At 40.3% G+C, this 23,673-nt stretch overlaps 1 protein-coding gene across 1 annotated transcript in view; it reads left to right on the forward strand.

Moving 5' to 3' along the window:
- Window positions 1–4,604: 4,604 nt before the first annotated feature.
- Window positions 4,605–23,673, forward strand: part of PRIM2 (DNA primase subunit 2) — a 102,453-nt gene continuing 83,384 nt past the window's right edge. The window contains exons 1-5 of the mRNA XM_081318535.1: window positions 4,605–4,772; window positions 6,453–6,617; window positions 6,916–7,019; window positions 7,737–7,816; window positions 12,081–12,201. Of these exons, the coding sequence (XP_081174661.1) occupies window positions 6,467–6,617; window positions 6,916–7,019; window positions 7,737–7,816; window positions 12,081–12,201 (456 nt within the window). The 5' untranslated portion in view covers window positions 4,605–4,772; window positions 6,453–6,466. The remainder of the gene's footprint in view (window positions 4,773–6,452; window positions 6,618–6,915; window positions 7,020–7,736; window positions 7,817–12,080; window positions 12,202–23,673) is intronic.

Below are 23,673 nucleotides of genomic sequence, written 5' to 3' on the forward strand. Positions count from 1 at the left end.
GAATTTGTTTACTCAGCCATGACCTTGGGAAATTGGAAAGCAAAACTAAGAGAATTATGTTTTTCGTATGCCTGTCTCCCACAAGCTCTGCCTGACCAGTTAGACGCCACTCTGGTTTTCTTCGATTAGGACTCTCAAAAAGTGCACTTTCTCTGCAGCAGCCCTGCCCTTTGGAATGAGGTCCCCTAAGATCCAGATTGCCCCCCGCTGCTCCCCTCTGCTATTGTTCAGAGCCTTCACCCAGACCTTTGGCGAGGGAGAGCCCCCCCTTCATCGTGTCTGCCATCTTTTTTCTTTTATTTATTGTGGCATACAGGTAATCTTCAACTTACAACCAGTCACTTAACAACTGTTTGAACTTATTACGAATCTGCAAAAGCTACTTCCAGTTCCAAAGTTATGGTGTGTCCTTCCTCCCACCCAGCCCGTATTTACATGATCGCATTTTGGAGACTCACCAACCAGTCTGCATTTGCATGGTTGTATGACTGCAATCCGCAACAATTTTTTTCCAGAAATCAGTTTTTTGCTTTCAGTTCCTGAGAAAATATGCCCTGTAGGAAACATTGGCTTTCATGTCATGACTCACTTTACAACCATCACAATTTATGGACATAATTGCCAGGCTCAATTATGGTTGTAAGTTGAGGACTACCCATACAAATTTAATAAATTATCATCATCATCATCGTAACCTTGAGCCAATTTTTATGTTATCCTATACAAAATACAGATTGTTTGAAAAGGAAAAAAAGGCTCATACATGCTTGCTTTAATCATTATTAGTTGATCTCCTGTTGCTAAAGTGGACATGACAAATAACAGGGGAAGGGACATAGATAATACTATAGTTCAATCATTTGTCATCAGGAGCCACTGAATTCAGGAGGAATTTGCTTTCAATCTAAATATTAGACAACAAGCTTAGTTTCTTATAGTTATTTATAATTGCAGTAGTTGGAAATTATTTCATCTCAGTTTAAACATCATAACGGTTTGTTTAATCACAACCAAAGGAAGGCTCAAGCACACAGCAGATTGTTACACTATTCTTACTTTTGGATGGGTCCGTTTCATTTCCTCACTGTTTGATATTACAGCACCTAAGTTTAATGCTGCACAGATTAATGACAACACTAAAACACTGATTGTACATATTTGTAGGAATTTAGATGATTCTTAGACTACAGTGGGAGATAATCATTAAGAATATATGCATACATGTGTGTTGTGTTTAAATTATATAACATTTGTAAAGTAAATAAATTCTCTCCCTACAGAGAAAGCCTGCCTTGTATTAATTTTCATGGATACAGGGTTGAATTATTGGGACCCTTAGTTGCTGAAAAAAATGAAAACTAGGTTTATTTTTTACCAGTTATATAATAAGTAAATATTTACCACATTTTGATTTCCCATTCTATTATACACACACACACACACCCCTCCCCCCAACCAATGTATAAGTATACTTCCTGGTAACCTTGTATACAAAGATTAAAACTCAGTTGCAAATGGAAGAAAAACAAAAATAAAAAAACAAATTTTGGTATATTATTTGGTTGAAATAGGCTGAATTTTCCAAATGTATTAAGACAACAGCATTGAAAAAGAAAGGATTACTTGCTTGAAGTTCCATGATTCGTAATGGGCATGAGTAAATATATTTATAAATGAGATAAAAAAATTAATTACAACATTTGCTATATTCAGGTAGGAAAAATCTAAATGAAACGGCATATAATTTTTCTTAAATAAATATACAGGTAGTCCTCAATTTACAAGTTCATTTAGTGACTGTTCAAAGTTACAACAGCACTGAAAAAAGTGACTAAAGATAGTTTTTCACTCTTACCTTTGCCACATTACAATGATCATATGATCAAAATTCAGACACTTGGCAACTGGTTTATATTTATGATGGTTGCTGTGTCCCAGGGTCACGTAATAAACTTTTGCAATCTTCTGACAAGCAAAGTCAATGGGGAAGCCAGATTCTTTTAACAGCCAGGTTACTAACTTAAAAACTGCAGTGATTCACTTAACAACTGTCGTAAGAAATGTCGTAAAATAGGGCAAAACTCACTTAACAAGTGAGTCACTGAACAACAGAAATTTTGGACTCAAATGTGGTCCTAAGCCGAAGACTACTTTATGATGAAATCAGCAGACCTTTTATATAACATTTAGAAAATATTTTGAACTTATATATTTCTAAAAAATTATCTGGCACTGATGGCATCATTAGTTGACCAACATGAGCCTTGTCTATATTCAGTTAGCAAGGCTTTATACACATCAATTCTAGGAAATGGAAGAAAACGAAAAGATTCTGGAAGGTTTTTTTTACTATTCCAGCTAGAAATACACATATATATCATAACACCTGCCCTCTGAAATGATGTCCCTACCCCCAAGATCTGCCATTTCTCCCATTGTCTGGCACTTCAGAAGGCCTTGAAGACCTGACTCTGGCTAGGATGGGTGCAGCTTCTTCTGAGGAGTGGAGGTTTGGGTTTTGTTTTGTCATTTTTGTTTTGTGGATTATCTTCTATTGCTACCTTGTTTTAAATGTTTATAGTTCTCTTGTGAACTACCTAGGGGCTGCTGCTATAAGAAATGTCTTAAAATAGTCTGAGTGTTCTCTGTATTTCTAATGTGTGGGTGTGCGTGTGCATGCATGCAGGTATGTTCCTTGGTTTATTCCAGTTCTTATGCAGTGCCTAAATATTTGTAAAGAATGCAATTAGTAAAATATATCTCATGTTCTTTCTCCCAAGGTTGCCAAAACATATGATTAAAAAGAAACAATTTTCTTTTCCTATAACTTTACCCTGTTGTATCTATCCTTAGGTGGTTATAAGTGAGGAAAAGGCTTGTTGAAACTGAAAGAAGAAAATGCAGAAGTTGGTTTGCTACTTAAATATTTTTTTTAAAAAAACATGTCAACAGACAATACCAACTCAGTGTAAATAAGCTGAAAAGAAGTATCAGTCTTTTATCTACTTAGACTCAAGCACTCACAGAGAAGGTGTTTGCGGCTGCAACATGGGACAAAGACCGACAGATCCAGAAAAATATTAAAACACAGTGATATTACATTGACCACATAGGTAAAATGACAAATTTCCCAGCTGCAACAGATAGCAGTGAAAGCTGGACCATTAAAAGGGATGACAGAATTAATATCTTTAAATTATGTTGAGAATGCTTCGGATCACAAAATAATAGTTTGAAGAGACCTTAGAGGTCTATTAGTGCTCAGGCAGGAGACCATATCATTTTAGACAGATAAAATAAGGCAGGACAGCTCCCTGTAAGCACTACACATGAGGATAAAATTTTTGATACTTGGACACACAGCGTACAGACGAGCCTCACTGGTGATGTCCTTGATGTCTGGAAGAAGTCAACCAACAAAAGTGAGCTCTCACAACCCACAATAAGGTAAATACCAGTTTACACTGAATCAAGAAAACAGTTATTGATAAAGTCTTGGCGAAATGATGCACTGGGAACACTGGCCTCCAGCTACATTTTTAACACTAGATGCAGATAAAGAGTTGAAAAGGTCTGAACCACAAGAAAGACGTATCGACCTACGGAATAGCTTGCCTTCAGGGGTTTATTTATTTATTTTATTTAATTGGATTTATATACCGCCCTTTCCCACAGGACTCAGGGCGGTTTACAGGGTATTTAAAACAAGAAATACAAAAGTTAAAAACATTTAAAAATAATTACAACAGTCCCTGAAAAAGTAAAAAAAAAACCAATTAAAATTAAAATTCTCATCCTGGGCCAGAGAGCTCAAAGAGCCAGGTCTTTGGTGGAATGAACAGAGGTCGGGGGCAGTCCTAAGATCCACGGGCAGCTGGTTCCAGAGGGCAGGCGCACCCACAGAGAAGGCCCTCCCCCTGGGTGTTACCCGCCGGCAATCTTTTACCGGCGGCACCCTGAGAAGACCCTCCTTGTGGGAGTGCACTGGACGAAGGGAGCTTGATGCCAGCAGCAGGTGTTCCCTCAGATATTGTGGGTGCTCCATTGCTGGAGGCTTTTAAGAAAAGATTGGACATCCATTTGTCTGAAATGGTACTATAGGGTCTCGTGCATGAGCAGAGGGTTGGACTAGAAGACCTGCGAGGTCCCTTCCAATTCTGATGATTCTTCTGCTAAGGCCAAGAAAGACCTTGTGATCTATCCCAAAACATGAACCAAAGGAAGGAAAATTGCAACATCGAAAGCCTCGGATCGCTTTCCACAATTTTCAGTATTATTGGGGTGGGTGGGCAGAATTCTTTTATTCCAACGCACGATTTCCTCTCTTATCTTTCCGGTAGCCGCGTTAAATTAGAAACCGGAAGTGAGGGCTGTGTCCGACGCTCACATATTTATCTCTATGGTACTTAACGAGCATTTCAAACTGATGGCTCGAAAACCAGAGACTCCTCTAAAACAAAACACAGGGAGGCCCTCTCCGCACTGGAGGCCCTTTACTTCCGGCTAGATCTCGCCTGTCGCGCGCAGCTCATTCGATTTCAGCCTTTCCCCCCGCCTCCTTGCCCGCCCACAACAGCCCTTAAATGACAGATGTGGAAGAAGGCGAGGGCATTGTCATGGCAACGCCCTAGAAGCAGTCGGAAGAGCCAATCAGATGGACGATTTAACGGAGGAAAGGAGATGACGACACGAGGAAGATCCACCGCGTACTGATTTCGCGCGGGAGATTTAGTCGGCTTTCTGGTGCTTATCCTACAGATTGCTGCTAGTCGGTGAGTAGTTTCTTAAGTGGATCCCCGCTCTTGTTTAGGTGTTGTCACACCAGTGGGATCCTACACGCGTTTTATTCGTTAGCTAGTTTGACTGAATTCTGGAGGGTTTTCTTTTATACAAGTGCGGCACCAAAACCCTGCGGTGGTCCATTTCTGCTTCGGGGTGGTCCCTGGTGCCCCCTGAACTTTTGGTGGTTTTCTTGCAGGCATTTCATTAGGCAACATTACACACTTGATGATGTTTGGTAATGAAACGTCTGCAAGAAAACCTCCGAGATCGGGGAGCACCAGGGCCAAACCCTGAGCTGCAAATTAATATTCTCCTCTGTCGGCTCTCTGCCTCTCTTCGGATGTGTGGGGACCATAATTCCAGAGAGAAGACCTCGTTCCGGCAGATATGAAAGGTGCTGACAACATGATTCCTCCTCCCTTTTAAACGAGGCAAGGAGTACTCAAAACAATGCTGGACTAAATGCATCTGCAGAATTTGTGCAGGTAGTCCTCGACTTACAACAGTTCATTTAGTGACTGTTCAAAGTTATAACTGAAGAAAAGTGACTTACAACCATTCTTCACATTTATGACCTTTGTAGCATCCCCATGATCATGTGTTTAAAATTGAGATGCTTGGCAACTGGTTCATATTGATGACCGTTGCTATGTCCCAAGGTCATGTAATCACTTTTTGACAAGCAAAATCCATGGAGAAGCCAGGTTCACTTAACAACCAGGTTACTAACTTAACTGCAATGATTCACTTAACAATTGTGGCAAGAAAGGTCATAAAATGGGGCAAAACTCACTTAACAGATGTGTCAACAGTAATTTTGGGCTGCATTGTCATAAATCGAGGACTACTTGTACTCTATTGGATGAGCTGAATTCATTCATTGTGGATAATTTATGGTTCAATATATTGTGTGGAATCACTTGATTGGATTAAGTAAGATACGTACTTTTGTATCTTGGTTTTTTTAATTACCCTGTAAACCGCCCTGAGTCCTTCGGGAAAGGGCGGTATATAAATGTAATAAAATAAAATAAATAAATAATAAGTGTGCAACTATAGATTGTTTATCCATGTCTTGGCATGTTTAGCAAATATTAGATAATATGGCAATAGCAAATCATATTTCTTTTAGCCATAAGTCTCTAGTCATTTAGGGTCAGATGTGGTTTACAGGATTCATTCTTGTTGCTTCTTTTAAACTGAGCATTAAATTGCTATCAGTAACTAAGGAATAAAAGGTTTTTGCTGTAACAGTATACCGCAGGAGGAGCATAGCCTCAATCCACTTTTATAAAAGTATTTGTGGAGAGGAGTTTAGCCTCCTCTAATCTATATTTTCCCTTTGGGGTCAGGAATGGATGTTGTTCATTTACTGTACAGTAAAGATGTCCTCAAGTTGAGTTCGATTCCTGGTGACTGCCTCATGCTATTTCCTTGTCAGTGTCTTGATTTTTACAAAATGTAAAGTTTGAATTGCTTTTAAAAGTATGTAGCTGTGGTTTGGGAGAAAATCATAACATCAAAACATGTAACCAAGCCTAGAAGCAATTCGATCCCAGAATAAAACTTGTATTGTGATATATGTAATGAATATTCTGAATCATGCTTATCTATTTCTGTCTTGATTGTTCATTCCATGTTTTATTAAAGTTTTGCAACATACTTTATAGGTTTATGTGGAAAAATGCAGTTTTCTTCATATGTCAAACGGGGAGTTTTGAAATTGGGGGATAAACAAGAGTCATATCCTCTTAGTGTCCAGTTCTATCTGCAGCCCCCTACTGAAAATATTTCTCTGATGGAGTTCGAAAGTTTTGCAGTAGATAGATTAAAATGTGAGTATATAGAGTATATAACACAAAATAGTTGTTTCATTATGTGTAGCTTTTCAGAATGATCCAAGTTCATATTTTGGTGGAATTGTATATATCTTCATCTTTTTTGAGAGTTAACCGAACTAATACATTTTTAATTCTGTTCAATATGATAGCATTCATAATATATGTGATTGGTATAATCTGGTTCTTAGTGCTAGAATATGTTGATTGCATGAAAATTAATATTTTCAGATACTGTATGTTTTTAATCTCTGCTCCACTGTCATATTTCAAGACTCTTGTGTGGTTATTGCAGTACTCAAAACAGTTGAGAACTTGGGTGTGAGTTATGTGAAAGGTGGTGACTCTTACCAAGAAAAGCTACAGTTGGAACTTCGGCACCTTAAATTTCCATATCATGTAAGTAGAAGTGAATAATATGTCATTGAAGCTTGGCACCCAGGATAAAAGAAAATACCATCTGAGGAGAGACCCAATTTAAATGGATCTTGGATGTAATGCAATTTTCACTTTTGAATTTGGCGCTTCCTCCTATACTTCCAAATGATTATTGTGTACCGGGTTCCAATTGATGGCCCTTGTAATAAACCCTGCAGTTAGCCCTTTTATTGTCCTTATAAATGACTGGCTTTTTATCTTTCCCTGTAGCAAAGTGTTAAGGTCAGTAAAATACAAAATTGTAGAAAACAAAAGGTAGATTAGGATTATTCTTTCCTTTTCTTTCATCCATTACATCCTACCCTCCTTGCCTGGTAGACTTCTGAACTACCCCAAATACTTTTCCAGGGAGTTCAGGTGATGACAAACAGGGCAATCTTTGTGTGTTGGGTCTACAGTGGGTGTAATTGGTCAAATTAGACAAAAGTATCTTGTAAACGTTTCCCCCCCCCCCAATTGCAATAAATAAAATACAACGTGAACTGTTTTGTACCTCGATTCTTTGAGGATGCAGGAGATTGAAAGTAGGAAAATAGGAAAAGAAAGTAGGAAAGAGGAAACCTAGTTATCTGAGCTTGCCTTCTGTTTACATGGTGATGTTACCACTCACTAATATATAGTATGCTATGCTGTTTGTGATGCAGGTTTTGTTTTACTGCTGTATTTCTTTCTAACTAGGCTTTGGCTGAAACTGATTATGATGCAAGAAGAAAAGACCATATTTCTCATTTTATACTGCGCCTTGCCTACTGCCAATCGTAAGTGCTATTTCTCTCTAGTTATTATAAGGTCCAGATGTTAACACCTATAGTGTATTATGATTTTCAGGTGTATTTGATATTGTACAGTATATATATTGGAGTTGTGGTTTCCAAAATGGCTAGAAAAATCTCTGTAAGTGAGTATGGCAGGAGGAAGAAAGTGTTTTATTTGCAGATATGATCAAAATACTCTATTGCATGGCCTGAATCCCAGCAATTATGGGTGGTTCACAAATTAAAAACACAGGAAAAAAAATACCAGTAAGACAAAGGAATGTGCGAAATTGGGCAGAAATGCCTACCTCAAAGCCTGGATGAAAAGCCAGGTCTTTTAAGATCATCCAATTTTTTAATTTCTTTTCTTTCCTTTTTTTTAAATAAAAAATGCCACCCATCTTCCCTAGAAGGTGACTTCTGGTGTCTTACAAGTTGTAAAACAAGTAAAAATAATTAAATCCTTGAAACTAAAATATTAAAAACTACTAAAACTGAAACTCAAAGAGGCCAGAGATGGACAGGACAGAGATGAGGTCTTCTTACCCAGCCAGCCAGCCAACTTCAGTGATAAGCGCCCCCTGGGGACCCAAGCCAACTGGCAAAGCCAAATTTTAATATCCTTCTGGAAGGCCAAAAGGAGGAGGCAGTTCTCACCTCTGGGGCTAGACTGTTCCACAGGGGTGAGACCATAGCCTTGGTGGAGCAGTGGGCTAATGCCTCCTTAAGTAACACCAGCTGCCTGCAATTAGTGCAGGTTCGCATCCCACCAGGCTCAAGGTTGATTCAGCCTTCCATCCTTCCGAGGGAGGTAAAATGAGGACCCAGATTGTTGGGGGCAATTAAGCTGACTTTGTAATAATGCCGCTTGGGGTGTGTGTGAAAGCCCTAATAAGCAGGCATATACATAGAATGAAGGCTACTGCTAAGCTTGTAAGCCGCCCTGAGTCTTTGGAGAAGGGCAGGATATAAATGGAATTAAAATAAAAAATAAAAAATAGTGGAAAACACTCTTCTTGACCCCACCCGCTTCAGTTCCTGAGAAGACGGCATCCGTAGCAGGCCTCTTCCACTGACACGAGTGGGGCGGGCTTGTCCCATTTGGGGAAAGGTGAATCCTCAGATAAAATGCCAGTAGGGTCAGAGCTACCCAGATCACAGGGGGAACCTCATTCTAGGGTCCTGACAGGTGGCATTGCTTGATCAAAGAAACCTGGAGTGTGCCGACCCTCTTGGACTGAATGGGCCCAGCAGAAGTTACAGATAGTAGGGTCTCAAATAATAAGGCCCTATGCTAGCTTTATTATTAACAGCCAGCATTTTGGCTGTAGATATGGTCTTCCTTAAATATAATACCTCTTAGGTTGATGCTATTATAATGCATGATTTCTGGAAAAAAATGGAAATCATTTATTGTTGTGAAGGGAAAGTGTTTTTTTTCTTTGTCAAAAGATCGATAAAAGTCTATAAATATTTAATTCTTCAGGAGATAATCCCACATGCTCTTTTAAGTACACATAGTCCTTGACTTATGTCTACCATTGAGCCCAAAATCTGTATTGTTAAGTAAGACAGTTAAGTGTTTTTTCTCCCATTTTATGACTTTTCTTGCCGCAGTTACTGAGTGAATCACTGCAGTTGTTAAATTAGTAACACGGTTGTTGAGTGACTTTGCTTGTCAGAAGGTTGCAGATGGTGATCACATGACCCCGGGACTATGCAGCCATCATAACTCTGAGCCATTTGCCAACTGTCCAAATTTTGATCATGTTACAGTGGGGATGCTGCAACAGTTGTAAGTGTGAAAAATGGTCAAAAGTCACTTTTCAGTGCTGTTGTAACTTTGGTCACTAAACAAATGGTTGTAAGTTGAGGACTACCTGTATATGCATGCACACTTCAGTGAGCATCTTAAACAAATTTCACAGACAAATAAACAAAATTTCAGGATTTCCCCCCCCCCCTCTCTGTGGAGAGCAATTGATGGAATCTGCATTTAAGCCTATATTGGGGAAAGCTATGGCTCAAAAATTATAGAGCTCAAATTGAGAAAAGAAGAAAGAAGTTATCAGAAGAATCCTGGCTTTTCCATCAGGCGTTTTGGCAACTATTTAAATAATCATCATGTTGCCTTTAGGATTTATTTGTAAGCTTCAGATGCTTACAATGAATGTTTAATTCTTCGAAATAACCTTTTTGTATCATGTGATGTTTTAATGTTAAGGTGGTACACAACAAGTTGAAAGAAACAGGCATAATTTTACAATACATGTGATAGTTATGGTGGTGAGAAAGCCAGAGCTGATTGTCTGCTAGAGATTTTAGTAGTTCAACAGTGCCACCATGAGGCAAAACCTATATTGACACATTTTTTTATTCAAAAATATTTGATATTGTAGTTTGATATCACAATTACTTGTTTTTAATTTTTTTGTCTATGAACAAAAGAGAACACTATTGCTGGCTATATATTTGGCGTATTCCATATCTAAGTTTAAACAAAATGCTGCTTTACTAAAATAAATGTTCTATGTGTTATTTCACACATTTTTATTGAATGTAAAAATATTACAATTGATTTTAAAAATAATTTGTTTAATGCGATGTAACCAGTGCTTTTTTTGTAAAAGAAAAAGGTGCTGGAACTCACACATGTCATACAACCCGCCTTGCCTACCCTCCAAGGTTCCATCCAAAAAAGGTGCCGGAACTCCGTTCTATGAGAAAAAAAGCCCTGGATGTAACTATATTAGTATTATATGAACTAACTACTTTAAAAAAGAAATCTTGAGTTATGAAGGCGGAGGAAAACTTATCTAGAAAAATAAAATGGAGACAGGAAAAATAGGAAAAAATGAAAACCTCTAAATTAAACATAGAAATTAATAAAGTAAAACACCTAAATATCTAAATTATATCTATTTCTGTATAGATAGAAATACATTTATATAGTGATACATCAATTTTACAGTTTATTTATATAGATAGTATAAATTGAGCCATAATATAATATATAAATGCTACTCTACATACATAAAGAATGTACATAATATTATTTACATACACAAATTAGAGATTACATAATTTTATTCAATTTCTCTATATTGTGATTTTATTTTAAACAAAAAAAACTAGATTATATAGAAGCATATGGTCCAGTCTTTCCCATCTGAAAGTACAGAGTTCATACAAAGGGTATTCTTTATAGACTGGGATATTGTACAACTGAAATTCTATGAGTACATAATAACAAGGGTCAATTGTCAATTGATTTGAGGCATATAATTTAATATTAATATTTCCTTCTCTAATTTTGAGAAGACACATATCTAATATTCCATAAAGCCTGAATACATTGTTTGGGTAATATAGGATATTTCAATTCTGTAATTCAAATTTTTTGTACGTTGTCCAAATTTATTTTTGATTTTTTTAAAATGGTAGTAGTAGATTGCCGTGTCCATATTAGTAGAAGATTTAATACCAAATGGTCTTTCAGAGAGTGCAAGGGCATCAGGGCCAAACAGTATAAATAAAACCTTTAACTCTGGTCAATTACCATTCTGCATTTCTAAATAAATTATGCTTTTGTACAATTTCTTGCATGGTTGAATAAAATAATTTTAAAATTATAAGCTGTATTCAAACTTGCTGTTGTCTGACAGAAGCCTCGTAATTGAAGTGCAATTGTACGTTGCAATTCTCATTGCTTTCAGTGAAATTTACTTTAAACACATTTTAATTATATTGAGTTGTTTAGGGGAAAGGCAATGATTTTTAATAATAATAGCCTCCTCAAAGTTTTAAACTGGAATTGGATTTATGAATGCTTAGAAACTTTTGGAAATTTAGTAGTGAAAAAACTTGATTGCAATACATTTTATTTATTAATCTTTAAGTGCTAGGATTAACACAGGGACCAAATAATGTGGTAAACATGGAAGGAAGTGCTTTTTCCATGTGCAGTATGAACTGAAATTCTATTGTAGCTTCCTATAATACAGATATTCAGATGGCTCTAAAAAGGAGGCAGAAAAAATAGTTTCACTCTTATAAGCAAAATGCTACTCATAGGAACTCAAGAATTTACAAATAACATTGAGGACTTATGAACTCTATTTTGTTCCAATTAGCTGTAAAAAGAGAAAGTTAAATGTGAATAAACTTTTTTTTCCATCACTGAAATTAAGTCTCTAGAGAAACTCTTTATTTACTGCATGTGTCTAAATCAACTGCTTTTCATTATGTGTTCATTGCTTTATTACAGGGAGGAGCTTAAGAGATGGTTTATCCAACAAGAAATAGACCTCTTCCGTTACAGATTTAATCAGCTATCTTATCCTTTAGTTGAAAGGTTTCTTCAGTATGCTAACTTGGAGTATGATATCGTAAGTACTGTATATTTGAATAACCCAATAATTGGTTTTAGTTTCAAAACTCTTACAAAAAGTATATATGGGGTGCAAAAATAATTGCTGGTATTGGTCTCCTCTTCATTTTGATCTGCTAGTTTTTTACTTTACTCAATTATGAATTTGCTGCATCACACATGCTACAGTTAGACTGTACATTCCTTTCAGCCCTAAAGGAACACAATGGAAAACCACTTCTGAAAAATACAGGTAGTCTTTGATTTACAATCGATCAAATTAATGATCAACCCCAAAAGGGGACTTATAAGCCAAATTTGAAGTTCTAATGGTTGGGTCCCCTCCTCAGTTACATGACCAAAATTTGGGTGCTCAGCCACTTGCCCACATTTATGGCCATTTTCATTGTCCTTATGGTCACATGACTGCATATTTCAATGGTTTTGCCCAAAACCAGTACTTTGAGCTTTCAGCAAAACGTCACCCATAGCGAAGCATTGATTTGCTTAATGATTTGCTTAATGATTGCTTGGTGTTTGCTTTATGGCCACTGCATTTGCTTAATGACCATTGCAAAAAAACTTAAAATCAGGCATGCAGGCAGGCAGACAGGCCCCATTATGGACATACATTGAGGTCTACTCCTATTCCCTAGAAAACTTCATGGACTTGTTCATGTCGTTGCCAGACTAAATTGAAGGCATTCTTCTCCCCCCCCCCCCCACCGCTCAAAAAAGTGCCATATATCTTATATTGGTTTTGCATACATTACTCAAAAACCTAGCAGGAATCTTCAAGAAATACAAAATATGTTTTGCTTCAAGCTTGAGACCCAAATAGCTCAAAATATTTCATTTCATTCATTCCAATTTAGCCACAATTTGATGGGCAAAACTCAAAACAGTCTGAACATTCCAATGCTACAAAATAGAGTGGCCAAAACTTGTTGCTCCATGTTTTGCACCCAAGATTACAACTCTAGTGGATGGAGTGGCAATTTTTTGTGACCTCTGTCTGCCAGCCAACCTGAAGAAAGATTGACAAAAGGAAGGGTTTTTAAAAAACTTTTTGAAGGCTTTGAAATATTCCAATAGGAAATAAATGATTTCAGGAAAGGATACGGTAATCTCATCAGTGCTTTTTCCATTAGTACTTCCTGGTCTTAACACTAAAATTTAACAATTACGTAAACAAATCTTACTCAAGAAGACCAGTGAGATTTCTTTAGTTGCTTTTTTAAAAAAATTAAAGTTTGCCCCCAACCTAATTTTCTGCTTTGTGTATGCAGATTGCAGGCAGCAGATTGAAAGACATATTTTGATATTTTTTTACAGCCTAGCTGCCAAGAAAAAGCCAATGCTTGACTTTTGCAGGAACAATTTATGGTACAAACTGAACAATATTGTCTTCATTTGCATCCTGCACCCGAATTTTATATAAAGCAAATATGCAATCATTCGTGTAGTTATCTCAAGCCCCCCACAAGCCGCATCCCAAATCTTTTACACCTTGAAATTCCAACAAAGAATGTAAGGGAAATAGCATACTTTTTTAAAAAAATACGACATGAACAACATTGGCTAGTTTCTAGACTGTGTGTGACTATACGCACACAAAACAGTATCACCAAACCTGCATGAAAGAACAATAACAGTATTTAATTTAAAGATAGCAAGAGCGAATTGAAAGCTATGGTAAAGCAAGTAGACTTAAATTATGAAATACAGGTAGTCCTTATGACCACAATTGACCCCAAAATTTATGTTGCTAAGTGAGAAATTTGTTAACTGAGGTTTGTCCCATTTTATGACTTTTCTTGCCACAGTTGTCAAGTGAATCACTGCAGTTATTAAATTAGTAACAATGTTGTTAGGGGAATCTGGCTTCCCCATTGACTTTGTTTGTCAGAAGGTCACAAAAGGTGATCCCATGACCTCGTGACACTGCAACTGTCGTAAATACGAACCAGTTGTCAAGCATACAAATGTAAATCGCATGACCACGGGGATGCTGCAATGGTTGTTAAGTGTGAAAAATGGTCCTACGTCATTTTTTCAGTTCCGTTGTAACTTCGAACTGTTGTTGTACGTCGAGGACTACCTGTATTGTGTATGTGAAGGGAAGCGATGTTGGAAGTCAATAAGCGTAATAATATAGGATGGAAGAAGTCATGCCTGCAAATAAATAGACTGCTTAGCAAGCAGTTCAGCACTCAGGACTTCAAGACAAATATGTAAGATGTCTCTGGCTGTTAATGTATTTATGAATAAATGTATAAGGGATGCTTACCGTGACATCAGAGAGACCTTGGTTTTGTATGATTTAAAGTAAAGGTAAAGGTTCCGCCGCACATGCGTGCTAGTCGTTTCCGACTCTAGGGGCCGGTGCTCATCTCCATTTCAAAGCCGAAGAGCCAGTGCTTGTCCGAGGACATCTCCATGGTCATGTGGCCGGCATGACTAGATGCCAAAGGCGCACGGAACGCTGTTACCTTCCCACCGTAGTGGTCCCTATTTTTCTACTTGCATTTTTACGTGCTTTCGAACTGCTAGGTTGGCAGAAGCTGGGATGAGTAACAGGCGCTCACTCTGTTACGCGGCAATCGGGATTTGACCCGCCAAACTGCCGACCTTCTGATCGACAAGCTCAGCGTCCTAACCCACTGACCACCGTATGATTTACTCTTGCATAAATATACCATGTTGTTGGCTGAGAACACAAACAACTTGCAGCAAATGTTAGATTAGGTTGCTCTGGTGTTTCTGAAGTTTAGCTTGGCTGACAAAGTTTTCATAGTAGAATGTAACTAAATGTCAAAATTTAATAAGATTTGTCTGGGAGCCTTTAGGTTTGTGTTTGTTTGTTTGTTTTTCCTAAGAAGAGGTCAAAACTGAGCTTGCCTTTGTTATATACTGTTTTTTTATTTTATTTTTATTTTAATTCCATTTATATCCCGCCCTTCTCCAAAGACTCAGGGCGGCTTACAAGCTTAGCAGTAGCCTTCATTCTATGTATATGCCTGCTTATTAGGGCTTTCGCCCCCCCCCCAAGCGGCATTATTACAAAGTCAGCTTATTGCCCCCAACAATCTGGGTCCTCATTTTACCTACCTCGGAAGGATGGAAGGCTGAGTCAACCTTGAGCCTGGTGGGATGCGAACCTGCACTAATTGCAGGCAGCTGGTGTAACTTAAGGAGGCATTAGCCCACTGAAGAAAAGCATCTTTACAGCTATCCCAATATATTTACAAAACTGAAATTTTAAAAGGTATATAGACTAACTGTAAAACCTTTACAAAATCTACCAGGCATTTTTAGAAGAGGAACTGTTCTTGGGAGCCACTCTATGTGAACAAATGTTTTCATTTAAAATGATGGAGCTTTCCAAAGGACAACGTGGAAAAGTGGTGTGTTTTTAACATGCAATATTAAAAAGCATTACTATATCTGTTGTTGAAAGTAACTACAAGATTTTTATGGCTACCCCAAGCAGGTATTCAACAATTGCTTTTGCACTTTTTTTTTTAAAGGAGGAAAAATAATGCCTAATATTTTGAATATGAAGTTTATCTTTTTGTGAGAAAATGCTGGGTTCGGTCATTCTAATGTGGTTTGTTTGATTTTTGCTTAGTGAGATGTATGGACTCAGCCACTATGGTTTATAACAATGGTTTCTCTTTTAGCATTGTGAGTTAACCAGGTCTTTGTTAGACCATTATGTATCTTTTTTAACATTGTTGTGGTTAAATTGGGGTGGAGTCTTAGATCCTGTTGCCAAGCAATACGGTTGTTAAGGGAATTTTACCCCATTCAATGACCTTTATTGCCACAGTTGTTAAATGAATCACTGCACTTGTTAAATGAGTGGCATGATTGTTAAGTGATTCTGGCTTCCCCATCGACTTTGCTGGTCAGAAGTTCAGAAAAGGTGACCACATGATCCCGGGACACTGCAACCGCCATAAATATGAACCAGTTGCCAGGCATCTGAATTTTGTTCACTTCACCATAGGGATGCTGCCAACAGTTGTAAATATAAAAAATGGTTGTGTGTGTGTATGTGTGTGTGTGTGAGAGAGACAGAGACAGAGAGAGAGAGAGAGAGAGAATAATTCAAATTATCCTGTATTTAATTACAGGAAAGAAACAAGTTCTTTTTAAAAGATTAACTTAAATTGAACAATTTTTAAAAATACCCACCCCATGTTTGCAGCAAATTAAAGGATAAGGTGCAATATAAGGAAAAATGAAACTGAATTGTGTAATATTGTTATTAATCTCTACTGAACTGTGTTTGGTCTTTTTCTTCAAACTGGCTCTTCTTTAAACTGTACTGGTATCTTAGTTTTTCAGATTTGTACATGAATTTTTCAGTACACACACACATATAGCGTTCAGTACACATTCAGATGCTGTTCAGAGTACCTTAGTTGTATCGAAGGAAGAAGACAATGTCCTGGATAGTCAGCTGGAGGAGCTAATGCTCTGCGTTTCTGTTACTGACATACTAGATAAGGAAGGAGGAAGAATAAACAGGATGGGGGTGGGAGATGCTAAAGTGAGTGAAATTTGATTTTTCTCCAGGGAGCTCCTCTTTGATTTTGCTGCTGTCAGTTTTTAAAAAAATCTTTTTGGAGAGTTTGGTTAGGCAATGTAAATGGCATTTCTCCAGTTTATCAATGAATCGCTCTGGCCTCTTTCACTTAATTTTATATCTATTTTAATTGACAAATAGTAGAGCAGTGTACATGAATGCTGGTACTTCAGTTTCTCAATAGGTTGATAATTTTGAACGTTCTTTGCAAGTTCCAGCCTGATAAGGGTTTTTTTTTTGACCACAGTTAATTTAAAGCCTTGAAGTGCTTGATATCTATTTTGCTTTGGACTTTTGCAATATAGTTTCCTAACCATGTGAAATCAATCAACATCAATGGTGGGATTCAGCCAGTTCGCACCACTTGGGCAGAACCGGTAGCTAATTTTTTGTTGCCCAGGCCCAGAATGGACTTCCGGAAGCAGCATCCACACAGGGAACTGGTTGTTCACATATTTAAATCCCACCACTGATCAACATTGCATTGCTCATTTTGGATTCAGGTGATTATCATCTGCAAATAATTAGACAATTGAAGGCTGGATCAGGTTCAGCACATCTAATCCATCCATATTCCCCTAGTGAGAAATTCCCAAACAGCATATTAAAGAAATAACAACAGTAAAAGGCAGCTGCTAATAGTTACTGTTCCATCAATAATGCAAAAATTAGCCTAGAAAACCTTTGGGAAACTGCCCAACCAAAAATGTTTTAGTTAGTTCAAGACTCTGAAGAGCAGTTTCTTTGTTGAAGAAAAAACTTTTCCATGAGGGTCCAATTCGTTTGATTTCCTTTATTATTTCAGTTTTGTTTCCGGTGGTATCTGACTGGCTCGTTTCTAGTTTATTTATTTAAAAAATAATACAAGCCATAGCTTATTGCACGGGCGTCAAACTCGCAGCGTCACGTGACCTGTCGTGACGTATCGCGACTTTTTTTGCATTGACGGAGCTGGTGTGGGCGTGGCCTCCGTACGATGCCACCGGCCCATGGGCCGGCAGTTTGACACCCCTGCTTAATGTGTTATATTAATGCACCTGTTATCACTGAACAATCAATCACACTTCCTCCCTATATATTTCATTAGAGCAGGTTTTCAAAGTCAGAAATACTCAACTATATTTAAGCATTCTTGGATTGGGAGGCTCTACTCTTAGTCAGGGACGCGGTGGCTCAGTGGGTTAGGACGCTGAGCTTGTCGATCAGAAGGTCGGCAGTTTGGCGGGTCGAATCCCGAGTGCTGCATAACAGAGTGAGCGCCTGTTACTTGTCCCAGCTTCTGCCAACCTAGCAGTTCGAAAGCACGTAAAAAATGCAAGTAGAAAAATAGGGACCACTACGGTGGGAAGGTAACAGCATTCCGTGCGCCTTTGGTGTCTAGTCATGCCGGCCACATGACCACGGAGACGTCCTCGGACAAGCGCTGGCTCTTCGGCTTTGAAACAGAGATGAGCACCGGCCCCTAGAGTTGGAAACGACTAGCACGCATGTGCGGGGGAACCTTTACCTTTACCTTTTTACTCTTAGTCACCCAAATCCTGGTCACTTCCAGAATGGATTACTGTAACATGCTGTACGTGGGGCTGCCCTGAAGAGCACCTGGAAGCTGCAGCTGATACAAAATGCAGTCGTGCAGACTGTTACGTTGTGCACTTCTTGATCAGTGCATATGATACCTCTGCTCCACGAGCTGCATTGATTGCCAGTTTGCTTCTAGATTAAATTCAAGATGCTGGCAATGACCTATAAAGCCCTACATAGCATGAAGCCAAGTTGAGGGACTTTCTTTCCCTGGTTGCATCTACTTGTCTCATCACAGCCAGCAGGAGACGTGTTTTATGGGTTCCATCTACCAAGGAATGTCCACCTGATAGGACACAGGAGAAGAACATTTTCTGCACTCAACAACCATCCTGAGATTAAACTGACTTTGGCCTACTGGTTCTTAAGACATGGTTTTGTCATTGGGCCTGGGGATCCAAAGGTGGTTTGGAGCTGTTAGCTGGTTCTATTGTTAGTTATTGTATGGATGATATTTCCTTTCAAATTAAATTTTAACTATTTTCATTGGTTTTCAATGGTTTTCATTTTAGTTGTTTATTTGGGACTATTTATTGTTTACAGTTTGTAAGGATACGTGTGCCCAGATCACGTATGTGTGAGATGAGTGGCTAAATAAATAGTGTGTGGTATTTCAGAAATTAACTTCTGAATCTTCTTAAACACTATTATCTCTGGGTCTATTGTGATTCTAAGTAAGGGTTATTAGATTAATTATAGATCATTGTATTTTTTATTTCTCATCAGGGATGTGTAGTTGCCTGAGGGCTTCACCGTTATGGATGCATCTCATTTTGGCCCAGCTTCTCAACAATTAAGTCTATAAGGACTTGAATTGTGTACTCTAATCTGCTACAGTCATACATAGGCAATTTGGTGCCTAGTCTTTTTTTGGCGGTCTTCCATTTAACTAAACTTACCAAATGTAATCACTGCCCGTCTCCTGTCCTTTTGGAACATTTCCTCCATGAATGTTGTTTAGTCTGCTGTCGATTTTGAATGAGGGGAAGACAGATGCCAATTAAAAGCAAGAGCAGTGCTGAAAAATAATGGTATCAGCTGTCCATTAACTAAGCTCAGCAGGGGTAATCACTGTACATCAAGCCCCAGAACTGGCACAGTGAATAGAGAATAGAAAAAGTATTCTCTTTTTGAGACCTTGTGTCCGCGGGAGGCCACCGTTCCCCAGATAGTCGGGTGTGAGTCTCTCTTTCTGAGATGCGGCCCTGGTGCGCAGTTGGGCTTGCTGCTGGTGTACCTTTCGCCTAGTTACGCAGCAGCAGCCCTGCCTGAGCTGCTCGATGTCCTCTCTGGGCTGGTGATTGAGTTCCCGAAACTTATAGTTTTGGGGGACTTCAATCTACCATCGCTGGGAGGATCATCTGAGTTGGCTCGGGAGTTCATGGCTTCCATGACGGCCATGGACCTGACGCAAGTAATTTTGGGACCGACTCATGAGGGAGGCCACACCCTTGACTTAGTTTTCTTATCTGGACGGTGGTTAGATGATCTTGGTGGGGGCTCTCCAATTATTATGCCCCTGTCATGGACCGATCATCATCTCCTGCGGCTGGTCTTCCGTTTTGCCACCCCCCGCCGTGGGTGTATGGAACCAATTAAATGGTACCGCCCCAGACGCTTAATGGATCCCCAGAGGTTCCAGGCGGCGCTGGGGTCCCCACCTGCCTCCCTTGCTCACAGCTCGGCAGATGCCTTAGTGGAAGCCTGGGAAAGGACGGCCACTGAGGCTCTTGACCGAGTTGTACCCCTGCGGCCCCTGACCCGGTGCAGATCCCGTCGAGCTCCATGGTTCTCTGCGGAGCTCCGGGAGATGAAGCGTCGGAGACGGGGCCTAGAGAGCGGTTGGAGATCCAGCCGATCCGAATCCGACCGATTGCGACTAAGAGCCCACATTAGGTCTTATCTCGCTGCGATAAGGGAGGCGAGGTCTAACCACTTCGCCACCCTTATCGCGTCCGCAGATAATCGCCCGGCCGCCCTGTTTAGGGTGACTTGCTCCCTCCTAAATCAGGAGGTGAGGGAGGATCCCTTGCAGGGTCGTGCCGAGGAGTTTAACCAACATCTGTCGGACAAAATCGCTCGGATTCGGACCGGTCTGGACTCTGACTGGGCAGAGTCTGGCGATCAGGACACGGGCGGTCTTGTCGATACCACCTGGGATGAGTTTGATTCTGTGACTCCGGAGGAAGTGGACAGGATCATGGGGAGGCTGAGCACCACCACATGTTTATTGGACCCGTGCCCTTCCTGGCTGGTTTATGCAGCCCGGGAGAGGACACGCAGCTGGTTCCAGGCAGTTATATCGGCTTCTTTGAACGAGGGTAGCTTCCCCGCCGTCTTGAAAGAGGCGGTGGTGAGGCCCCTCCTCAAGAAGCCTGCCTTGGACCCAGCTGTATTGAATAACTTCCGTCCTGTCTCCAACCTTCGCTTTCTTGCGAAGGTTGTTGAGAGTGTGGTGGCACATCAGCTCCCTCTGGTCCTGGATGAAGCGGATTATCTAGACCCGTACCAATTGGGTTTCAGGCCCGGGCACAGCACGGAGACGGCATTGGTCGCGCTGGTGAATGATCTCTGGAGGGCTCGGGACAGGGGACATTCCTCTGTTCTAGTCCTATTAGACCTCTCAGCGGCTTTCGATACCATCGACCATGGTATCTTGCTGCGGCGTCTCAGGGGATTGGGAGTGGGAGGCACGGTCTTACAGTGGTTCTCCTCCTATCTCCAGGGACGTTCGCAGTCGGTGTTGGCAGGAGGGCAGAGGTCGACTGCGAGGTCTCTCGTTTGTGGAGTTCCTCAGGGGTCGGTCCTCTCGCCTCTCCTGTTCAACATCTACATGAAACCGCTGGGTGAGATCATTCGTGGTTTTGGAGTTGGGTATCATCAGTATGCTGATGTTACCCACCTTTTCCTTTCGACCCCAAACCACCCCAGTGATGCCCGCAACGTGATGTCCCGTTGCCTGGAGGCGGTTCGGGTCTGGATGGGGAGGAACAGACTTCAACTCAACCCCGACAAGACTGAGTGGCTTTGCATACCTTCATCCCGGGTTTATTCGGACATTCCACCTCTTGCTATCGGGGGTGAATTATTACCCCCCATAGATAGGGCTCACAACTTGGGAGTCCTCCTAGATTCACGGCTCACCTTGGAAGACCATATAGGAGCTGTGACTAGGGGGGCTTTCGCCCAGGTTCGCCTGGTGCGCCAGTTGCGGCCCTATCTAAGCCGGGATGATTTATGCACGGTCACTCATGCGCTCGTGGCCTCTCGTCTGGACTACTGCAACGCTCTCTACATGGGGCTGCCCTTGAGGACCACCCGGAAGCTCCAACTGGTACAGAATGCAGCCGCGAGAGTTGTGTTGGGAGTCTCCCGATACTCCCACGTTACACCTTTGCTCCGTGAGCTGCATTGGTTACCAGTTGCCTTCCGGGTGAGATTCAAGGTACTAGTAATGGTGTTCAAAGCCCTCCATGGCAGGGGGCCGGAGTACCTCAGGGAACATCTGCTGCCGGCATCAAGCTCCCTGCGCCCTGTGCGTTCCCACAGAGAGGGCCTCCTCAGGGTGCCACCGATCAGAGAATGTCGATTGGTGGCCCCCAGGGGGAGAGCCTTCTCTGTGGGCGCTCCGGAGCTGTGGAATCAGTTACCGGTAGAGCTCCGGATGGCGCCCGATCTTCGCTCCTTTCGTCGCGATCTCAAGACGTTTTTGTTTGTACAAGCCGGCCTAGCCTGATGGGGATTGGTGGGGTTTTTTATTTTTTGTATTCTTAATTTTATCTTTGGGGTTTTATAATTGTATATCAATTGTTTTAAAATTGGGCAATCATTTAATTTCTTTTTAATATTTGTATTTTGTATTTTACTCTTGCCCTGTGAACCGCCCTGAGTCCTCAGGGAGAAGGGCGGTATAGAAATATTATTAAATTAAATTAAATTATTCTAATTCTGGGTAGCTTAAGCAATATTGGAAGTTCTGGATTTTGAATACCTCCAACAGTTCTGCCGGATGAAGATTTTTTTAAAAATGCTACATTAATGTTTTTGTGGCTTCCTTAAATCAGTTGATTTTGTCTGTAATCCTATGTATCATACTGATAGAAAGCCTCTTTGAATTTTGGGAGCATTTTTTGAGCAGATCTATAAAGGATTTTGCTTTAAAGTTGCAGGCCTACAGAAATTGAAATTTGGTTAGATGATGAATTACGAGCTTCATTTCAAGATACCATAAAATGTTTATAGATTAAGTCTGAATTTTGTAGGAAGATAGGAAGGAAGGGAGAGGAAAAGGATGGAAGGAAGGAGAGGGAAAGGGATGGTAGGAGGGATGAAGAAAGAAAGTTGGAGGGAAGGAAGGAAGGTTTCTGATGCTCCTGCCAACCTCCCACAGGGAAATTCAATAGGGATGGTGGCAGGAATTATTCCCTCTCCCATTGCTTTTTTACCTACCAATGGTCATTTGGTTTCTCTGTTCAGGTAAAGAAATATCTCTGAAATGATGACCTAGTCTAAAGTTCCAAGGTAGGCAGCCCAGTAAACGCTTGTTTATGTCCAGTTGTTTAAGCCTATGGAATAAAACCATATTCCCCTGTCTTCCTAAAAATGAATGAACTATCTGGATCTTTGTAGGCAAGCTATTCCATAATGATGGACAGTCACCTGACTCTGGGCTTTCATCTGCTCATTTTCTGTTGGAAGGACCAAAGTCATCCCTTTTGACACTGAACAGAGGAGAAGTTTATTTTATTTTGAGAAAATGGGGAGAAAGAGCAAGCCATGTATGTTAACATTAGAACTTGGAGTTGTACCCAGAAACACATCAGCAACCAATGCAGTACTTGCAATGAGGACCCAGATTGTTGGGGGCAATTAAGCTGACTTTGTAATAATGCCGCTTGGGGGTGTGTGTGAAAGCCCTAATAAGCAGGCATATACATAGAATGAAGGCTACTGCTAAGCTTGTAAGCCGCCCTGAGTCTTCGGAGAAGGGCGGGATATAAATGGAATTAAAATAAATAATAATAAAACTTGGTTGCATCGCATGAGAATAGTACATCTTCCTTCCCCTGTCCTTACCACTTTCTAAAGAGGGACGATCTAGAGCATCCTGTCATACAGCATTACAGTCTGGTTTGGCAGCATCGCTGCTTCAGACAGGAAGGCGGTGCAGAGAGTGGTGAGGATGGCAGAAAAGATTATTGGCAGTTCCCTCCCCTCCATCCAGGACATAGCACAGAAGCGTTGCTTGAGCAGGGTCTGTAAGATTGTCTGGGACTCTACTCATCCTCTTCACGACCTGTTTTCCTTGTTACCTTC

Source organism: Vipera berus (assembly GCF_964194415.1).
Source record: "Vipera berus genome assembly, chromosome: 1".
In the NCBI taxonomy this organism is placed as follows: domain Eukaryota; kingdom Metazoa; phylum Chordata; class Lepidosauria; order Squamata; family Viperidae; genus Vipera; species Vipera berus.